The sequence below is a fragment of the Mesitornis unicolor genome, unplaced genomic scaffold (assembly GCF_000695765.1).
Source record: "Mesitornis unicolor isolate BGI_N332 unplaced genomic scaffold, ASM69576v1 scaffold5088, whole genome shotgun sequence".
Classification (NCBI taxonomy): domain Eukaryota; kingdom Metazoa; phylum Chordata; class Aves; order Mesitornithiformes; family Mesitornithidae; genus Mesitornis; species Mesitornis unicolor.
The window spans coordinates 19,154-38,712 of NW_010201012.1; the positions used below are offsets into that span (position 1 = coordinate 19,154).

At 44.6% G+C, this 19,559-nt stretch overlaps 1 protein-coding gene across 1 annotated transcript in view; it reads right to left on the reverse strand.

The window, feature by feature from the left end:
• Nucleotides 1-18,808, reverse strand: part of LOC104544914 (E3 ubiquitin-protein ligase RFWD2) — a gene marked incomplete at both ends in the record, with an annotated part of 35,879 nt that extends 17,071 nt beyond the window's left edge. Inside the window, 4 exons of the mRNA XM_010189918.1 lie at nucleotides 1,284-1,400; nucleotides 8,575-8,656; nucleotides 10,274-10,382; nucleotides 18,665-18,808. Coding sequence (XP_010188220.1) covers nucleotides 1,284-1,400; nucleotides 8,575-8,656; nucleotides 10,274-10,382; nucleotides 18,665-18,808 — 452 coding nt within the window. The remainder of the gene's footprint in view (nucleotides 1-1,283; nucleotides 1,401-8,574; nucleotides 8,657-10,273; nucleotides 10,383-18,664) is intronic.
• Between the last annotated feature and the right edge of the window lie 751 nt (nucleotides 18,809-19,559).

Sequence of the window (19,559 nt, forward strand, 5' to 3'; positions counted from 1 at the left end):
CGCTGCAGTTTGTGAGGCACAAGCATGGGCAGAGACACTCCTGTCTGCTTCCATCCTGTGCGTGCTACAGCTCCAAAAGCCTTCACAGATACGGCTGTGCCTTATCCCTGCGCTGGCTTCCGGGGGGAAAAGGATCTCGGTTACTGATTTATAAGAATTCTGTTTCATGGTGTTTTTGCATATCTATGTTAATCAGCAGCAGATCCATTTGGAGCTGGATCTCGTCTTTCCCTGGAGCATTTCACAGATAGCCCCTTCCATTCAAGTGCCGTTAGCAGGTATTGTAATTCAATTCTATTCTTGCATGTAATTCACTAAACTACAGTGAGATGCCTGTCAAGCAAGTCAATATTTTACACTCCAACTTCAATCTATTTTTGCCAGTGTATCAAAATGCAAATTTATTTTTCCCTCCTAAGAGTCACAACCTAAGTAGAATCGGCCTGGAAATGGGAACACCTAAATGAAATGGCAAGACAGTGGTTGCAAGAACGATCAACAACTCCTGAAGCCCAGAGATAGCGCGTGTTGCCAGAACACCTAGTTACAAGTGCATTAAAACTCCCCGAGGAGAAAGAAAATGCAGAGTTGGTTAAACATTTATAGGTACCTGAGTTTCAGTTGCAGCGTGCATAGCACGATAGTTTCCTCCCAAAGTGATACCTGCTCTGCTCAAAGATCTTTGTATTATCACCATGAACAACTCAATCTAAGTGAATAAAAGGCTCGTCATGCCTTCCCCACTGACTGCTTAAAAACCCAACGTTAACAGCGATGATCTGCCCAACCTAGGAAAACACAAGCCCACCCACAGGGACTGTTGTTGCAGCTATGGGAAACACACACAGCCACCATTTTGCAGCACGCCTCAGGTAAACCAGTTAAAATTCCCAGTACGGCTTTGTAGCATTTACAGAACAATGCTATAAATCAGAAAAAACAACTGTCATTGTGCTCACACATTAACTTTGCTAGCAGACTGTCAAAGCAGAGGTTTGTCTGTTGTCTCAGCAATCTCAATGAGCACACCAGGCGACTTGTTTTCATGAGCTCTGACAGAGGCACCCAAATTAAAAAATCAGGCTGCAGGATAAAGCTGACACTTGGGCATAATGATGTCTTCTGGGTGACTGCACACTTGGAAATCTTACTTGGAGGCATTTTAACCACAAAGACACCTCAGTCCTGAGCACAGCAGCCAACTTCATATCTTTGGAGGGGGGAATAAGAAACAAAGGAAGAGAGAAACAGCATCTCTTTTGCCCAAAACCCCTATTACCTACCTGCACAGCCAAAAGCTAGGTGATACCTAGAAGAGGGGCTGAATTTGACACAACACACGTTAGCCTTGGCTTCGATGCTTGCTACCGAGTTGTCCAAGTTGGTAGACCACAGCTTCACTAGAAAAACAGAAAAAGAGAAATGCGTAAACAAAACCAGCCAACCAAACAAATCACTCATCTCCCTTATGAGGAGCGGCTGAGGGAGCTGGGGCTCTTGAGCTTGGAGCAGGAGACTGACGGGTGACCTCATTCATGTTTATAAATTTGGAAAGGGCAGTGTCAGGAGGAAGGAGCCAGGCTCTGCTCTGGGATGGCCAATGCCAGGACAGGGGGCAATGGTCCCAAGCTGGAGCACAGGAGGTTCAAGCTGAAGATGAGGACAAAGTTTGTCAGTGTGAGGGTTATGGAGCATGGCCCAGGCTGCCCAGAGAGGTTGTGGAGTCTCCTTCTCTGCAGACACCCAAAGCCCTGGCCGTGTTCCTGTGTGACTGCTCTGGTGATCCTGCTCTGGCAGGGGTTGCACTGGGGGAGCTTTCAAGGTCCCTTCCCACTCCTAACATTCTGTGATTCTGTGCTCCGAAAGGCATAAAATCTAGTTATTTAATAAATAAGATTGTGAAAAGCCTCTCCTGCCAAGATGTCAGTGATTATAAAGGGTCAGTTATTGCTGACGGCTGGTAAGGTTGAGAACATTCTTAAGTGTGTGCTGTGAATATTCTGCCCACCTCCATACACACAAGAGATGCTGGAAGTCCACATCTCACACGGCTGAGAACATCAGAGCGGGTGACTAACCATGTTAAAAACTCAGGATTCAAGGCTACTGGAGTGCTGATCCACACAACCAAGAGGAGGAAGGCTTGCATCTTTTTTGTTCCCCTTAGCTGGGATGCAAGAACTCCATGCTCCACAGCAGAATTGCTTTGCGCAAAATAAATAGACTTAATTGTATGGTTGAGCACAGTGAGTGAGAACAACTTGTTTTATTCTCAAAAACTGGCACAGGCAGGAAAGAAATCGGTATGCTGGCTTCCAAAGAGGATCTATTTCCTTGGTACAAGGAACTCCACTGTTCCATGAGACTGTTTGAACACCAATTAAACCTCGTGGTACAGAATGAGCTCTTCCCCCACATACTCACTTCAGTGCTTCACAGGATGACCAACAGAAAATGCCAGCAGCTTTTCACAATGCAGCCTTCCCCACCCTCCACAAACACTTAAGCACCATTCAACCCTAAAAGATGAAGAGCGCCAGGCACACACAGACAACTTTGCCATTTAAAGCTACAGATGAAACACTTTGCTCTCAGTCCAGGTGAAGGGACAGCCCACTGGCATCAAGTCCCACCCGTGCCTACAAGGCAGACTTAAATGAGACTTAAATCTTCTCCCTTCCTCCTTTTCTTGAGGAGGGCGTTGCGCTGTGCTGTACTTGAGTACCATGATCAGCACGCTGAGGCAGGAAGGAGAGCAAGCTGAAGCCAACCTTTGAACACGCAGGAGCTACATGGAGCCTTAATCCCCTCAAGAGCTGCCAAGCTGGGCCTCTTCAGATCTGTGGCCAACGGGCCCTCTGCTGTCTTTTTACAGAAAGCTCACTTTGGAGGTGCAGCAAGCAAGTCAGCAAAGGAACAGGAATCTTGTACTGTGGTCAATAAATGAAGTAAGCAGTCTTATGGTGTGTGTCCTCACACGCCGAGGACCCCTCTGTATTGCCTCTTTGTCAGCCTTTCCTAGGAGCTTGGAAGCAGCAGCAAGTTTCTGCATGGATTACTCAAGATGGTCAAGGAAAAGGAGGAATGCTTTTCAACAGTATGGCAAGCAATGAGAAGCAACAAGACCGCGCTGTTTCTGACCGTACCTAGAACTGCTTCAAGAGTGAAGGAAATAGGTGATTGCTCAGAGCACACCAAGGAATCACTGCAGACGTGGCACTGCGTGGGTATCTGACAGCTGTCTGTAACCACTATAATGCAGCACACACACACACCAGGAATACAAACACTGATGCATACTTGATTTGCATAACCATTACATAAAATTCAATGAGAACAGCACTCACCCTGTCGTTTGCTTTCCAAAATAAATCCATTCTCATTTAACCAGAGCTATAACAGTCACTCTAAACATCTAGCTACCTTGCTAAATGAAACCAACAGCTTTGCAAGCAGAGCTTAAGACATTCAGGAATGAGACCAGATGATATACCTCCTGCATCATCTTACGCTTGGGGGCAAGGAAGGAAACAGAGCCAGGAAAGCAAATTCTGCAAAACAATGAAACATCAGCACTTTGCTTTAACGAACAGACACTGGGAGGTGTGTGGTCTAAGCTGCAGAGGCAGCAGAAGACACCAAGTTCCTGGATGAGATGGTACAGGAAGCAAGTTTATACCACGCTTACAAGAGGACGCTGTTGGCAGACAACACCGCTTCAACGTGAGGCACGCAGGGAGCGGACACGATCTCCAAGCTCAGAGCAATGCCCTGCCCAACCCTACTACCAAAACCACACAGGCTTGTCTCGAAGCCTTCCAAGCAGGTATCAATGTTTAAAGTTGCATCCAAGGCAGCCAGGTTTCTCCTTGACACCACCTCTAAAACAAGTGACCATCTGGTCCCAGTTTTGCAGCAGAAGCTAATTGAGGGCTCCGTTTCAACTCGGCTCCTGTTTCCATTCAAGTTTTCAGGTCATAAACCGAGCCATTTAACGCGGTGAAGAGTCAACCTGCATGCTCAAAGCCATCATAATATTCGTTACAACTGACAGACACAGATTAGAGCCTGCAATTTCCCTGATCTAACTGCTGTGGGATACGCTGGGCTCCCATTATATCTCAGGCAGCACCATAAAAAAGGATGTATGCGGCACATAACACCACGTAATGAAACATGTCAAGTTTTACCTAGAACTGCCCATTATTTTTTAAAAAGAACTGACAGGTTAATAAAGCATAATTCATAAGGGTAGGCTTTATTTGCTGCGGTCGAGGCAGTAATTATACAAGGTACAGATGTCTTGATAACACCTAGAATTGTGTTGATGAGACAAGCAACCATCTGAGATTGACTACTTCTAAAATACATGTTCTCCAGGCATATGTTTCCTAATTCTGCAGCTGCTGAGAAAGACATTTCTACACGGCCAAATCTCTACCCCTCACCAAACAAGCACAAAGATGCCTCCAGAACAGCTTTTTCTGTTTAAAATGCTTAGGTCTTTTCAAGACATTTTTTTATTTGTTTAAAGCTTTACACCAAATACATAAGTTTATAAATTAATTTTGTATGCATCAGTTCCACGTCTAAACACTGACTAAAAGAGGCAGAAGCCTGTGCTGGAATAGCTGAAGGTGTTGATGCACACAGTTGGTACACTTATAGTCAGGATATTTGATCCAGCCTGGCACTCCTGAAACTCTTACCTGGCTGTGCGATGGAGAGGCTGCTGTTACTCCAAAAAAGCTGTAAACCAGGAATAGGATACTGCTACCAGAAAACTCCTCATTTGCACCAATTTGGAAAGAAGGAAGCTGCTGAATTGTCGTGCTAGGCAAAATTTTTGCTCTACTGCCTTGTGCAGGTCAGGAGGATGATGTGACGCGGTGCTTGTCAGCAGGCAGTGACAGCAGGGTATTCCTCCTTGCACTAAGACACAGCCAGCTGGACGTTTTGGTTGGAATTTTAACTACCAACATCTTCATAACCTTTCAAGGCATTCCCGACTGAATCCAGCAACCCCACAAATCTCCAGGAAATTATCAAGCTTCTTTTAGCCACGAAAATGAGCAAACCGAAACTGCAACCTGGTATTTTCAAGAGCCATAATAAATACCTGTACCTCCAGTTAAAGTCAGCAGAAGCTGAATGAGCCAAGTATCACTGAAAATAAAACCCCAAACAATTCTCTGCAAGTCCTCAACAAAGCTGGGGAGCAAACTCTGATGTGCAGTTCTCAGGTTAATTCCTGCTCTAAAAGGCCACGCTTCTTTTTTACGAAGCCAGCACTGCAAATCTGCTTTGCCCCACGGAATTCACAGACACTAAACAGCTGTAGGACCAGCACCCATGGTCTCACTTACCAAGGCAGCAGGGGAACTCCTCATATGTAACGGAACAGATGCTCACACTTCTCCTTACCATAAGGCAAGGAAAGGTAACCTCTCACTATGGTGTGGAGCTCTCAGGTGCTCCTGCTGTGCTCCACCTCTCCATTTTGAGACAGGAAATAGTGAGGAGACCACAGTTTACAGAACCAGAGCAGTTTGGGTTGGAAGGGACCTTAAAGCTCATCCAGTCCACCCCCCCTGCCATGGGCAGGGACACCTCCCACTACACCAGGTTGCTCAAAGCCCCATCCAACCTGGCCTGGCCTTGAACACTTCCAGAGAGGGGGCATCCACATAAAATCAGGACTCTTTCTTCCATTTAATTTGTCAGTACTGCTTGTATCCTTTTGAGCTTCAAAAACAACCCCAGGGCAGAGGAAAAAAAAATGCTTCATCACTCCAGAACAGATCCCTACCACAGTGGAGACTTAAATTCTACCCACATGGCACCACAAAATATTATGCTCTATCTCACTTGCTAACTTTACCATGGCCATTAAGCTCCACTCCCAATCCAGAACAGACAGGGATGCTGGGTTGAGAAGCAGCTCTAAGTCATTAGCTAAGTGCACTAGCTCCAGCCCTATCCTGGCACTCTGATAGCATCATTTTGCCTTCACAAAATCAAATAATCTCTTCTGCTCCACTAGCAGAAATTCATTCTTTCTTACTTACATGAGAATCACAGCTCCTGCCATTATTATGTGCATAAAAGAACTGAAATTAAGACTGTGCTGTTTCCCCAAGCTGCCTGTAGCACAAGTAAACACTTCAATTTCGCTCACTGCTATCTAATTGGTGTACATCTTTGGGTCCTTACAGACATACACAACTGCCTTCACCCCTTTAAAAGGGAACGGCACAACAACTGTAGATAAAAGGGAGGTTTTCATACACATCGTAGTTACTTCAAATATAATAATGCTTTTATGCTCTCATTATCTGCTATTAAAGTAGATCTCCCACAGATAAGCATCCTGGATTATCTTCACCTAACAATGAGGACAACGCAGGATCCAAGGCCCAAGGATGCTGTTTCTAATTATATCAGAATCATTTTATCCCTAACAGCACCCCATTCATTAGCACACCCTTTGCTGTGCCTGAACCCTGGCAGAGGCAGCTGTGAAGCACTGCTGATAGGATTTTCCATACCATGCATTTAAGAAGTTAGCTCCCAACCTGAAAAGACCAAGAAGAGACAGGCAGATACACAGGCAAGCGGGAAGAACTGGCAGAGCTGTCACATTTTTGCTGGCTTGTCCTGATCACTTGACAGGAAAATGTTACGTGCCTGCTTTCCAGGGAAGCACAGCGAGATTAGCCGCAATCGCTCCGGTCACACCAATCTCCCTCAGCACTGAGAAAAAACCCAGTGTGGTGTCACACACACAGAGAAGTAAGAGAGGACAGGAAGGGTGCATAGAGCTTGGCTTTCCCATCAGATGCTGTACCTGGCCAAATGTGTGTAACGTGCACTCAAAGCTGGGCACAGCTCAACCAAACACTCCTGAACACAAGCAGAAAGACAGAAGTTTGACTTAGGCAGGTTTGAGTTAAGACAGCTCATCATAGGTGCTGCCCTTTCCTCACGTTTAACCCTTTCAATGGGATCACTGAAATGGAAGGTGGACACTATGACATTAGTCTGGACATCTGCTGCTATTGCTCTGTGCCTTGAAGACTCGTAAAAATCTGTGTTTGTTTCCAACACTTCCACACGGCACTCCACTTCTCTCTCATGGGCTTGTCACATATGCAAATCACAAGCAACCCATGGCAGAAGTAAAAGGATAAAATGTTCCAGCCTCGGTTTATTCACTAAAACCCCAATACACCTTCAAAAGACCTTTGTGAATTGAAATGCATGTTATGTAGATCTGCAGACTTTATTACAATAATTTCTAAGTAAACACTACGCTTTTAGAAACTATTACTGAAGAAGTGAACTGTTAAACTAGAGACAGGCGCTCTGCCTGCAGCTGGCTTTGCAGAAGTGGACGACTTGTTAACATGCTAATAAATGCACGTCTACCTGGCAGATAAGCTTTTTCAAATGCATAGCGTGAGTGGGGAGCAACGTGATGAAGAGGCTGATAATTTACAAGGTGAATGTTCACTCCTGCTGCATTTAAAACACACAGAAAACACTCTCGACTTCCACCAAAAAGCAGGGTGAAAGTGTATAAAAAAATATTTAAAATCCACCTTAAATATAAACAGTAAAGATGGATTTCATAAATGGAATTACCAGCTACGTTAAGACTGCCAAATGCAACTGAGGGACACTAACACAGCGTTCTCTTGAAACGGAATTTAAAAGCATTTCAGAGGGGGCAAGCAGCTCGCAAAGTTTAGTGTTTATGAAAAATTAATTAAGAATTTCAATGCAAACCATGAAAAGCTCTGTCCAGAGCTGCACCAGCCCATCTGGGAGAGTTGATTCCCACTGACTAAAGCTCTTGCTGTCTAACAACTCTAATTTGATATCGTAAACATATTACAGATGAAATCTTGGTAATTAGGGATGAGGAATACTACATATCACCCACTGCTATCCTTGTCTTTAGAAGCTTCCTATTTCTTCTCAGAAGAGGAACATTCTTCTACCAGTATGTTTAAAAAGGGCTTGTCTCAAGGGTTGTCTCCAAAAGCCCTTTGACAAGTGGACCCCGGAGCGTGGAGAGCCGAGTTGCTCCCAGCGCGCCCACTCAGTCCCTCATCGTGGAAGCAGGAAGCTGCTTGGTGTGCACAACCTTTAACATTCAGAGCTACAGGTAAAGCTGCAGCAGGCATTTTTAACTTCTGCTTCCCCCCCAACCCGACAACCTCATTTTTGAAATATAAACACATGCTGTTCTTTTGAAAAGCCCCAAGGCTTTAACTCAACTAGCTTAACTAATGTTAAAAACACATTTTGCTTTGTTTAGTGCCCTGGAAAATGCTAGCAAGAGAGCGTATTACCTGAAAATGTGAACGCTGCACCAAGAAATCTTAATCCAAACAAAGCCTCTCCTGCTCTAAGATCCAGACAGTTCAGTAATATCTTTATACATTACCATGCCAACTACAATATCGAAGGCAGCTGAGGAATCAGCTACTTGAAATATCACATTTTTGTTCCTCAAAGGGAATACACGAAGTGTGAGCCTTCTGCACGAAGCCTGAAAGAGAATAATACCTTTGGCATCATCGGAGCCTGAAGCCAATAGCTTTGGGTCCATCAAGTTGAAGTCAACACTCCAGCACCTTTTCTCATGCTCCTGTTTAGAGAAACAAGAAAAATATTGCAAGGTAGCGAGCTTTAATCTGATAAAGTAGTAAAAGAAAGAACACATGCTGTCTGGTAAATTATCAGGAGAGTCCTGGACAGAAAAGCTTACTGTGTTCAGCAAAATAAAAATCTCTCTTTCCCCCAATCAGATCGATGCTTCCAGCGTGCTAGCCATGCCGTGAAAGCAGAACACGGCAAAAGGCAGCTTTAAAAACGAAAACGGATTTTTTTTACTTGAAACAAAACAAAATTATTTCAGGAAATGTACATTTCAAGCTGTTCAAAAGCCTGTTTAAAGCCATTTCAAACACCTCCTCTCCGAAAACCCGAGAAATCCTCACCTTCCTACTGAGTTATTAAACATACCTTTTGGTGTCTAATCCTGTGTTTTTCCACTACTGTTCTTACAAGGCTGCATGCTTTTCCCCAGAACACACAACAGCTCTACTTGCTATGCTGGCACACCCCACGTGGAAGCAAAACACTGCATTGAATGAAACCCAAAATTCAGATACACCTTTTGTTGAAAGCCTTCATACAGGCTTGCAAGACTACGGCGTGAACGCTCGCCAGGACAAAGTCACTAAAGGATTTCTAATGGATGCGAAGCAGATGCCAGTGTGTATGCCTCTATGCAAATTCAAATAAAAATTTCAAGTAATCTGACAGGAAGCAAAATGAGTTTGTTTTAACATAAGCAACAGCTGGTCCTCTCTAGGTTCATTATTCAGCCTCATAAAGAAATGCAAAATATATTTGTAAGGAAAACAGACAAGATGTATTTTGTCCAGGATAATTTCTTTTTAACTGAGATACGCAAAGGTTTAGTGAAAACAAGCATTATAAAATAGCCAAAACACAATGAAGAAGTAAACACGAGCTTAAGTAGGAATTAAAACTCATGATGAACCGTCAAGAAGGGAGACCTGAAGGCGAGTTTGCAGTCCACTCATTGTCTCCCAGCAGTTTCAGTGCACTATGCAGCCTACACAACAGCCTGCAGCACCTCCAGGCTCTCCCCAGAAGGAGCACTTCCTTGCTGCTCTGATCGCAGGCCTCTGAGAATCCTTCATATAGAACACACGACGTTCAAACTGCAAACTCTCCTGGATCCAGTCTCACTGTTTAGCTCAGCCCATCCGCATGCATATGCTGCTCTGCTGCACAGGACTGCACTGGGAAGGGTTCTGCCTCCTGCTCCATTCTCCCAGCCTTGTCATTTATATCTGCATTTCGCTTTTCACTTTACGAGTATCTGTAGTAATCACTGCAGGGTTTTACAAAAGGCTTTTGACAAAGACTGAAGTGGAACAGGTACAAAGGGACAGAAGTTTCTAAAGAAAGGTGAGACAGCTTCCAGAAACTCGCTTCTCCCTTGCAGATTCCCTACCCAAAAGCAGTGGCAAGAAAACATCAGCTGCCTCACGGCTGTGAGAAGAGGATACAGCTGCCTTCCTCAGAGGAGTACAGCTCAATAAGGCCATGCAGATGAGACACATTTACCAAACAGGAGGAGCATCCATTTCACTATGTGCAATGTAAAAGCCCTATTGCTGGACTAGAGGCAGATGGTGTGGGGAAGTGTTGCTCACTGATTGCACGTTACCTGGTAGACCTTGGATCTCTGTCCTGTGAATCCATCCCAAAGGATGACGGTGCCTTCATAGTCACTGCTGGCTAGCAGGTTCTTGTGGTAACTACTCCAGCTGATACAGCTTAAAAATAAAGAGCCCCAGTCAGTCTTACATTAAATCATACCTTACAAAAGAAAAATCACTCTTGCAATACATCACACAATCGGTCTCTTTCCAAAGCACGCAGCATTTGATCAAGCCACCCCACCAAAACACTCAGGAAAGGACAAAACCAAAACCCACCAGAAATGGAACGAATCTTCGTCCACAAGCTATAGGAAAAGCTTTATTGGCTTAAAGTGACATTGCCACCCTCAGTATAAAGTGCTAGGGTTTGGGATATATATATAATTTAAAATGTCTTCATCTCTAACACTGCGATTGTTTTGCTATTTGAATTACACACAAATTCTCACAGAAGGCTCAAGGTTTGACTTCTTAGTCTCTCACCAATAGCTACTATTGTTATTATCACCATAAAGGTAACTATTCCCCTAACAGAAGCTTTGTGTGTCAAACACAGAGCTGCATGGATGGTTAGCCCTTCTCTCCCCTGGCACATACACAGAGATCTACACATGTACCTACGTGCAAATGAAAGTTTGACTTCTGAGAAACTACTTCCAGCTTTCCATAAATGCAGAAAACCCCCCTTCCTATCTGGAAGGAAACAACAGTTTGTTTGCTATGGGCAGCTTAGGAGGTGTTTCTTATAGAGAACTACAAAATACACCATACAGGTTTACACGTTAAACTGAATCAAGTAGCCATGCAAAACTAAGTGCCAGTTCCACTGAAAGCAGACAAAACAGCAGCAGCCACACTGCCAAGTCACATTTGCAGCCTTCTGGCACCATGCCTCCGCGCTGACTCCCAGAGAATGTGACAGAGGTAGGAAAATTTGTAATACTTGTTCACCAATTTTTAGACCATCTGGCAGAAAAGCGCACCAGTTGGTACCAACCATGATGCATGTAGCAGAAGCTGAACTGACAGCTCCAATTCCTGCAGGTCAAACCGTTCTGGCACAGTTAACCCGATTATGGGAGCCCTGGGGGTCAAGTTTGAACCAACTGTATAAACTAGAAGTCCATGATTCTGAAACTTTTTAGTACTCCTTTGATCAGTGCAGCTACACATTGAAATGCGATGCAGACACATGGATACTGACTTGGGAGTATTATACCTTGGCAAAACATTGGTTCCACTACACACATGCAGTCCGTTTTCCTTGGGAATACAGCATTTACACACAGAAAAGGGAACGGATCCTTTCCTTTCCTGCTAAAGCAGCACTGGTGCTCTGCTCCCGAGTGTGATTTAACTTAACTTACTGGGCTGTGAGTTTTATAACTACAGAGGGACTATGCATACCAATCACTAACCATAGCTCACCACTAGTTGCATGGACTCAACAAGCTTATTTGAATTTCTGGAGCAGCTAAGTGATGGGGGATAAGAAACTCAACTGTTTGTTAAGAAAAATTTGAATAAAGTGTGTGGAAGGAGTAAGATGCTACTGGTGCTTGCAGCAGCAGGAAACTTCACTGAGTGATCCACAAGACTTCCAGCTCTGACTTCCTCTGCCTGCACATGCTGATCTGTAATTTGCAGAAGCAAGACAGTCATCAACAGCAGCAGTTTTCCACAAGCCTCTTGCACCACTGCTTGGAGAAAGCCTTCAGGACACACCTTTCCCAGTGCATCCCTGGGAGCCTTCTTTAGAAGGGCCAGCACAGAGGGACGTTCAGTGACACCGCTTTCAACCTGTCAGACACCTCTCCCTGTGTGCACCTCTACCCATAGCCTGTCCACATGCTCCCTCTGTGTAACAGCATCCCTTGGCTCTAAAACTTCGCATTCAGAAACTTCAGTTTTATTTACCCAATGCAAGTCACTGTCTCTAACCACCAGCTGCTAAGAGGATGGCTGGGCTGATACAGCTCACCTGTATTTCCCTGATTTCACTTCTTCCACGGTACGTCATTAATTAGAAAATGTTAGTGTCCTCAACCCTTGTAGGCACAAGGGCTATCCACAAACGTATCATCAAGGAGCCACCATTTCATTAGCTCTACTACCTTTAGGTACTCACAAAAAACCAGGCCTTGACAGTATGATTTACTAGAAGCCTCATTCAGAGAGGCTTAAGTGGCTCCCTGAGGACCAAACGAAGCTGGCAGGCGCTGCCCACCAGGACCAAGGCAAAGGTTGCAGCAGTCCAGAGATAACCATGTCTGACAACTGGAGCCTGGTTTCCAGGCAGAGCAGTCGGTCACTGACAGAAGCAAAAGCAGTTCGGAGCCCTAGAGCTACAACACAGCCAGGCTCTGGGCTGGGAGCAGTCTCCAGCTAATGGCTGGGAGGTAAACACTGCACCACACGTTTATCAGTTCACTCCTGCTCCCCCTGCCATCCTATCTCCACTCAAGTCAGGACTTCAAGCAGCTTAAGAAGCAAAAATAATCTGTAAGTTTAGCCATCACACAAAAGCAGGAAGAATACAGCCCTGGTCTAAGTCTCAGAGAAGGCAGTCTTCTATCTCCATGGCTTTGAGAGTACATGAGGCGGCATCAGCAGGCGGAGGGCCCAGAGAAACGCAGCCTAGTGCCACCCTGGCTGGTCAGAGGATGGATGATGCTGTGTGCTAGGGGAGCACCAGATCCACATCTGACCGGCAGAAGAGAGCTGGGCTTTGCAAACTGAAGTATGAAGAGATTAATCACGTAACTGTATCGTGTCAAAACAGAAATCACTCCAGACAATGAAAATCAGGAGTAGGCAGAAAAATACAAAGGACAGCCTTTAACAGTGCTGCTTGAGATGTGATGGATCTAAGGGTAAGAAATACCAGCTTTTTAGCCAGAGGTAACATTTTATCACATCAATCAATACAGACGGAGAAAAATGAAGGCTTTCCGTGTCCAAAAGCATGTCCATTAGGTTTAGCACAGCACAGATCAGGCTAAGCCTTGTCCCACTGCAGTCTGATGGTGTTAACAAGGAGTTAACGCTCAGTTGGAAAGCATTTGTAGACAGAGAGGAAAACAGAACTGACAGGTGAAAAATGTTTAGGGATTTGCAGGCACTAAGCAGTTCAATTAACACCTTCTCAGTCACACACACCATAAATCTTTCATTTTTAAGGAATATAATTAAAGGATCATCAGAAGACAAAAACAATCCTGTTCCAACTCTCTAACTTAATTCTCCCCATATCACCACCCAACTCTCTTTAAAGAAAGTCTGAAACTAGAGTTTTCTCCTTGACATTGCAATACCTGAGCTTCTTTATAACTTAAATCCTCAAAAATAACCTTTGTAGAGCACAGTACAGGGCTGGGTCAGGTGGAGGGGAGCTCCCTCTCCAGGTAAAGGATGCTTTTCACCAAGGGCTGACTGTCCCTTGGTTCTGTGCTCTGACATCTGGGATGATACAGGCTTGAAAGCAGGCTATCCTGGAGCTGGGACATCATGATGTCTCCACTCCACACGGCTCCACTGGACCCTGCAGAAAGGTTGAGATACTAGAGCAATGCTCAGGAATCTTTATCCCACACCCAACGCAGGCAGTTTTGTTGAAACTTCAAAGACCTCTACCTTTCTAAATTCCCTTGAGATGCTATCATGGGTAAGACACTGAGTAAGGGACCCAAAAATGCCTGGAGGAACAAGTTGGAGAAGGGGAAAGGAAAGGGCAAGAGGTGAGACAGACCAAAAATGCTGTTTACACAGTCCTCAAACGGGTTGAGCATCGAAACCATGCAAGTACGTAAAGCTAACCTTCTGTAGACAACCCTTAGATGGCCTGCAGTCACACCCTGGGAGAACGTGAACTGTAGAGGCTACACAGAAAATAGCTACCTGGGGCTGAGATAATGCAGAACTCAGCACTGGATTAAAACGAGTTGTGCAAGGCCATCTTAGTTTAAATACTAGCAGCTGTATTTTTCCAGTTTTTACTTTGTTCTTTAACCCAGAAATGGGGCAATAGTTATAGCCCGGAGGTTTATCTTGCCATAAGTTGTGATAGCTTTCCTTCCTAAGAGATTAGTCTGGAGAAACTCTAGTTGAAAGCTAATCACCGACCTCTGAAACACTCTCCTAACCTCGGCATCCAATTTGGACACATAGAAAACCTGACCCCATAAAGATTTATGTGCATCCTTCATTGTATTCGGAGACACAAGTGGGCCAGCTCAGTTAGCACTATCAGTCAGGCCGATGTTTCTTTCATAGGCCAGTGTTTTTATGGCTGAAAAGTCTCAAATCCAGGATCAAGCCACCCGGTGTCAACCGCCCCTCTGGCAAGCGAGAGTTAAACAGAGTTAAAGCTTTTAATAAGGCACAGACCGCTGTGCTCTGACCTGCTTCCCAGTGCCAAGTGCTTCCGTCTATTACCACGAGTCAACTGATGCCCAGTAGCTACAGGACTGAAGTGTTTTTAAGGAGTGATCTGTTACTGCAAGGAACATCCACATGAATACCACCACCGACCAAACGCTTCAGAGACATGCAGGATTACATTGGCACTGGGAAGGTTTGTTGGTTTTGTTTTGGTTTTTTTTAAATAAGCTTTTTTCTGATCAATCTAAAGAAAACCTCTCCTAGGGTTAACAGACAAATACTCTAACAGAAAATCTTCATCTTATTGCAAAGTGAAGCCACTACTCTGAAAACAAGAATTAATCAAAGTCGAAGGTTTATTTTCTTATAACCTGTTTAGTGTCAAACATTTTCTGCACTGGAAACACGGGCATCCAACACAACCACTCGTGAGGTTTCTCAGCATAAAGAGACCTCATACCTCCCCAAATAGCAAAGACTCTAAGATGAAAAAACACCATATGGGAAATTTTTGCTTAATTTAAACTTCACAGTGAGAACTGACTGCCATTTTAAAAACTGACAGCAATATGCCCATGAACTGCTATTAGGATGGAGCAGTCACGCATTTGATTTATTGACACCGAAGGATGAAAACAATAAAATACTAGCAGCCTCCCAAAAACAAGCGTCTACCGATGCTTTACTTTCACTGCAGTTGACTAAACAGATGCAGCCGACTTTGGAGGCTTGTGGTAACATCTATCACTGAAGTACAGATGCTGCAAACACACAGTAGCGAGCATGCAGAATACTAAATATGGATTTCAAAAGCGTGTTTACCTAACCACACTTGCCCACCACCTATTGTAGATTAACGAGGCCTAAAGCCAATTTCTTTTACCTGAATGCTAGATTCTCCTTATTTTTCTCCCTCTGCAAGCTATGGCAAAACAACAAATCTGCCTCTTAAATAAATCCGAGAAGAGCTGTGTCTTGCAGCTAGCTGTTCATCCTCTTCACGTCCTTTCCTGTGGCGGGGGTGGGTGGGAGGGCACAGATTATGGTCTGCCACAGCTAGGGACACAGCAAGTCATAATTAGCTCACAGGGTGCTGTTTATAGCCACTACACAATACCAGGATTTGTTTCTTGTACTGAAGCTATGAATCTGTAAATGGGATTTTTATGAGGATTTATGTGTCATCTTGTGTTTTTCCTGGAAGCTTATGCACCGCTGTTCCCAGGGGACACGTTGCACATTTACCAGAAACCCAACACACCGACTTCCTCCCAATTCTTAAAAATAGGGATAAGAAAGGCTCAGCAGATGATGAAAAAAGAATGTATTTAAGAAGCAGGTGGGCGTAAAAAAAGGGGGGGGTTGGAAGAGAGGAAGAAAGACTCAGCTACAGCTGGTACCAGGGCTCCGCTCCAGACAAGCCTACAATCAATTACCGCTGGCAGAAAGCTCGGCCTTTCAGCAGGCGCCCGCTGGCACACAGCAGAGCAGGGCTGGGCTGGTGCCAGCCCTGTCCCGGGCAAGGGCTTCCCTTCCCACAGCTGCTCCAGGCCAGCAGACTCGCTCTTGGCCAGACACAAGTCCTTGCAAATGCTGTCACCTGTCTGCTTTTATAAAAGCCCATCAGAGCTGCTGCTCCTCCGAAAGCTGAGTCACCAGCGTAAACGCTACCGATTTATGTTCCAGCATCATCACTCTGAGCGAGGTTAACCGGGATCAATTTAGGGTGAGCTTCCCATGACGTGTCTCTGGAAAGCCAAAGCGCCTGCGGACAGACAGCTCTGGTACCACACAAGGACAGAGGGAACGTTACGAGCTGTGCCAGTGTCACACACCAGCTCCAGCAGAGGAGATGCGTCACCACATCCCATCCGCACACGCACTCCCCACGTCTCTGCAGGGAACGGAGGTACCACCCGTGTGCCACAGCAGAAATACGTCCGTCCCCAATACCAGAAAGTGCACTAGCAGGTAGAGTAAGCTGCTGGAAGCAGCTTTATGTCTCCACCCAAATTAAGATCAACAGCTTAACGACAAAGCTTTTTACAAAAAGCAGGCTCCTTTCGCTTAGATTTTTTAATTATAATAGAAGCACATTTTCAGCATACTGCAATACTCCATAATGAAATTACAGCCTTCATATATAACTTCTCCCTCAAGCTATGCCACTTCGGAATAGCAAGTTATTATGCTGCTCGACACTGTGCCAGCAAGCCCCAGCACCAGTGACTGGCAGCACAGCTAATGGATATAGCAAGGATGCATTTGACTGACAACCTAACTTTCTGTCAAAACCAAGAGCACCCACATGCCGAAGGGAAGTTGATATAACGTGGAGGTGCCAGTGGGGACTGGACTGGATGATCTTTTGAGGTCCCTTCCAATCCCTAACGTTCTGTGATTCTGTGAAAAGAATGCATTTCTTTGGAGGAATCGGAGAAATAAGGACAAGGCAGTGAAAGAAATCTGCTGAGGCACTGAGCATCAGAGGACAACATACTTAACATCATCGTATATATACATACGTATATGGATATACGCATGAAATTTAAGAAAGAAGAAATCTTGAATGCAAGCCACATCTTGTCTGGGACACAAAGCTGACAAGAATAACAACACTGAAGGCACTAAGGTGGCTCTCCTCACCTGAGAAGGAAGAGCAAACACCCACCTACCTAGCGCCTGGCAGGAGCGCCAGGGTAGATCCCTGTCAGATTCAGAGTAGCAAGTTTGGAAGTAGTCTCAGACAAAAATACCAAACACAGATTGCTTTCCTCTTCTAATTAAGGTAGAGGCATTAACCGACTGCTAGATGGTTCTCCTATCACTCTGCTCTTCTCTCCAGTACAATGAAGCTGAACAGTGTCAGCTCTGAGTCAGTCAAAAATGCTGAACGCTTCCCAAGTCCAGCAAAATACAAGCTCCATAATCTGAATGGCTTATCAACACAAACCCCGCTCACACCGTTTATACCCATCTCAAAAGCCAGTCCCAGGGTCAGTTGCGTTTACTTTTTTATCCTTCATAAGAGTGCTACACAGTTCCTGAGAATGAGCAGGAGCAACTGATCTATCTTCAATGCGTCAACTACAAAACTAAGCACGCCTTCTACGCTGTAGAGCAGGCTTGCAAACAGTATTAATCTTGTTGCATACCACTTAGCAGCTGGATTGTTATGTAAATGTATTGCTCATGCTTTTGTGTGTGCTTTACTGTTTCTGAAAGGTAGAGTACCAAACAAAAACAAATGAGTTCAACAGAAATGCTGGAGACTTGCATTATAACACTGAATTGCTTTGATTGCCCACATTATTTACTTGTGAGCTTTAACAGAATTTTTGAATCAGAATTTTTAAGTCACGTTAACCAGATTCTTTCAGTTGAAGTTCTGACATGGCAGCCTATATATTTTTCATTTAAGTCACCTAAAAAAAAAATAGTTTGACAGTTATGATAGCAGCACAGAAGCAAAAATCAAGCAAGGTCTTTTCTCAAGAGCTTGATATTATGAGGCCCAGCAGAGCAGTACTTCAGGCATACATTCATATGTAAAAGGTGCAAATGATGCATATTTCCTGAGGACTAGTAGAATGGAAAGGATCTGGCTGATGAATAGGGCATGAAGGGATTGGTGGACATTATAATGAACTGGGCATGTAAGTGTCTTTGAGACAAGCTAAGACTTTACCTGGGGCATATCCACTACTCTGCTTTTGCTCTCTTTTTAACTGAGTTGGTATCCAACAGCTTTCGCTGTTGGCAGTTCACTGCACTACGTCCCTTTCTCCTCCAGATGCACGGGCATGCTGTTACCTTGGATGAGCCTGGCATACACAAGTAACAGGGCTTGTGCCAGCTGATCCCACCTGGAGTCCAAAGCAAGCTCTCCTTCGGCTCCTGCTTTCCTCCTTTCCCCTCCCATTCCCACAAAGGATAAAAGGAAGCAAAACAGCTACTGCACATGAACAAGCAAACGGAAAAGGCCCCCTGAGTTTAAATGCAAAGTCAACGCCTACCTGATTTTGGAATTACAGGTCATTTCATTCTCAGGGTAGTGAATGTCCACTGCATCCTGAATGACTGTACCATACTCGTAGACTTTAATCTTCTTCGTCACTCCAGCGATGGCAAAGTAGTCACAGTCTCGGTCAAACTCAATACTAAAGAACAAAAGCACAAGTTGAGAACCTTGTAAAAACAACATGTGCTTACTAACAGGGCATTTTACCACCTAAACACCCCTGTATGGCAGAGCTGATAACCACAACCTGCAGTTAACAAATACCCTGTTCAGAGCACCTTGGTCAGGTCTGGCAAACACACAACAGTGTGGAGTTCTTGCTCTCAGGCACCATTTTCTAATCCCCTCAAAACACACCCGCATCTCCATTTACAGAAACAGGACTTTTTGGGGTAGCACAATCTCCCTTCCAGCAGCCAGGATCTTCGTTCAAATGCTTTAGAGGTTTTCCAGTTCAATCACACCATCTACATTAGGCTGTACTCAAACATCCAAGCAGACACGTGCTTAACACTCAGCTGTACCTTGTATGAACGATGTACCACTGGACGACTGCCCATAGATTTCTTTAGGTTGCATTGCTGCATTTCTTAGCTCCTGTATAGGGCAGCTTGGAGAACTCTTAAATGTTAATGCAGAGCAAACCAGTATTTGTGGAAAAAACCTTCTAAATTCCCTGAGTAACAACAGAGGGTCAAAACATAGATCATCAGTACCGTAAAAACCACACACGCTGTGACTTCCACTTAGAGTTGCTTGTGGGAACAGAGGCACCTTCCTTCTTGAACTGCAGGGCAAGTTTGTAATAGATAGCAATGAAGTTGGAAGTAAAAGCAGTCACCTCATAACAAAGTTAAGCTGCAAATGAGAAAAGCCTGAGGTTGCACATG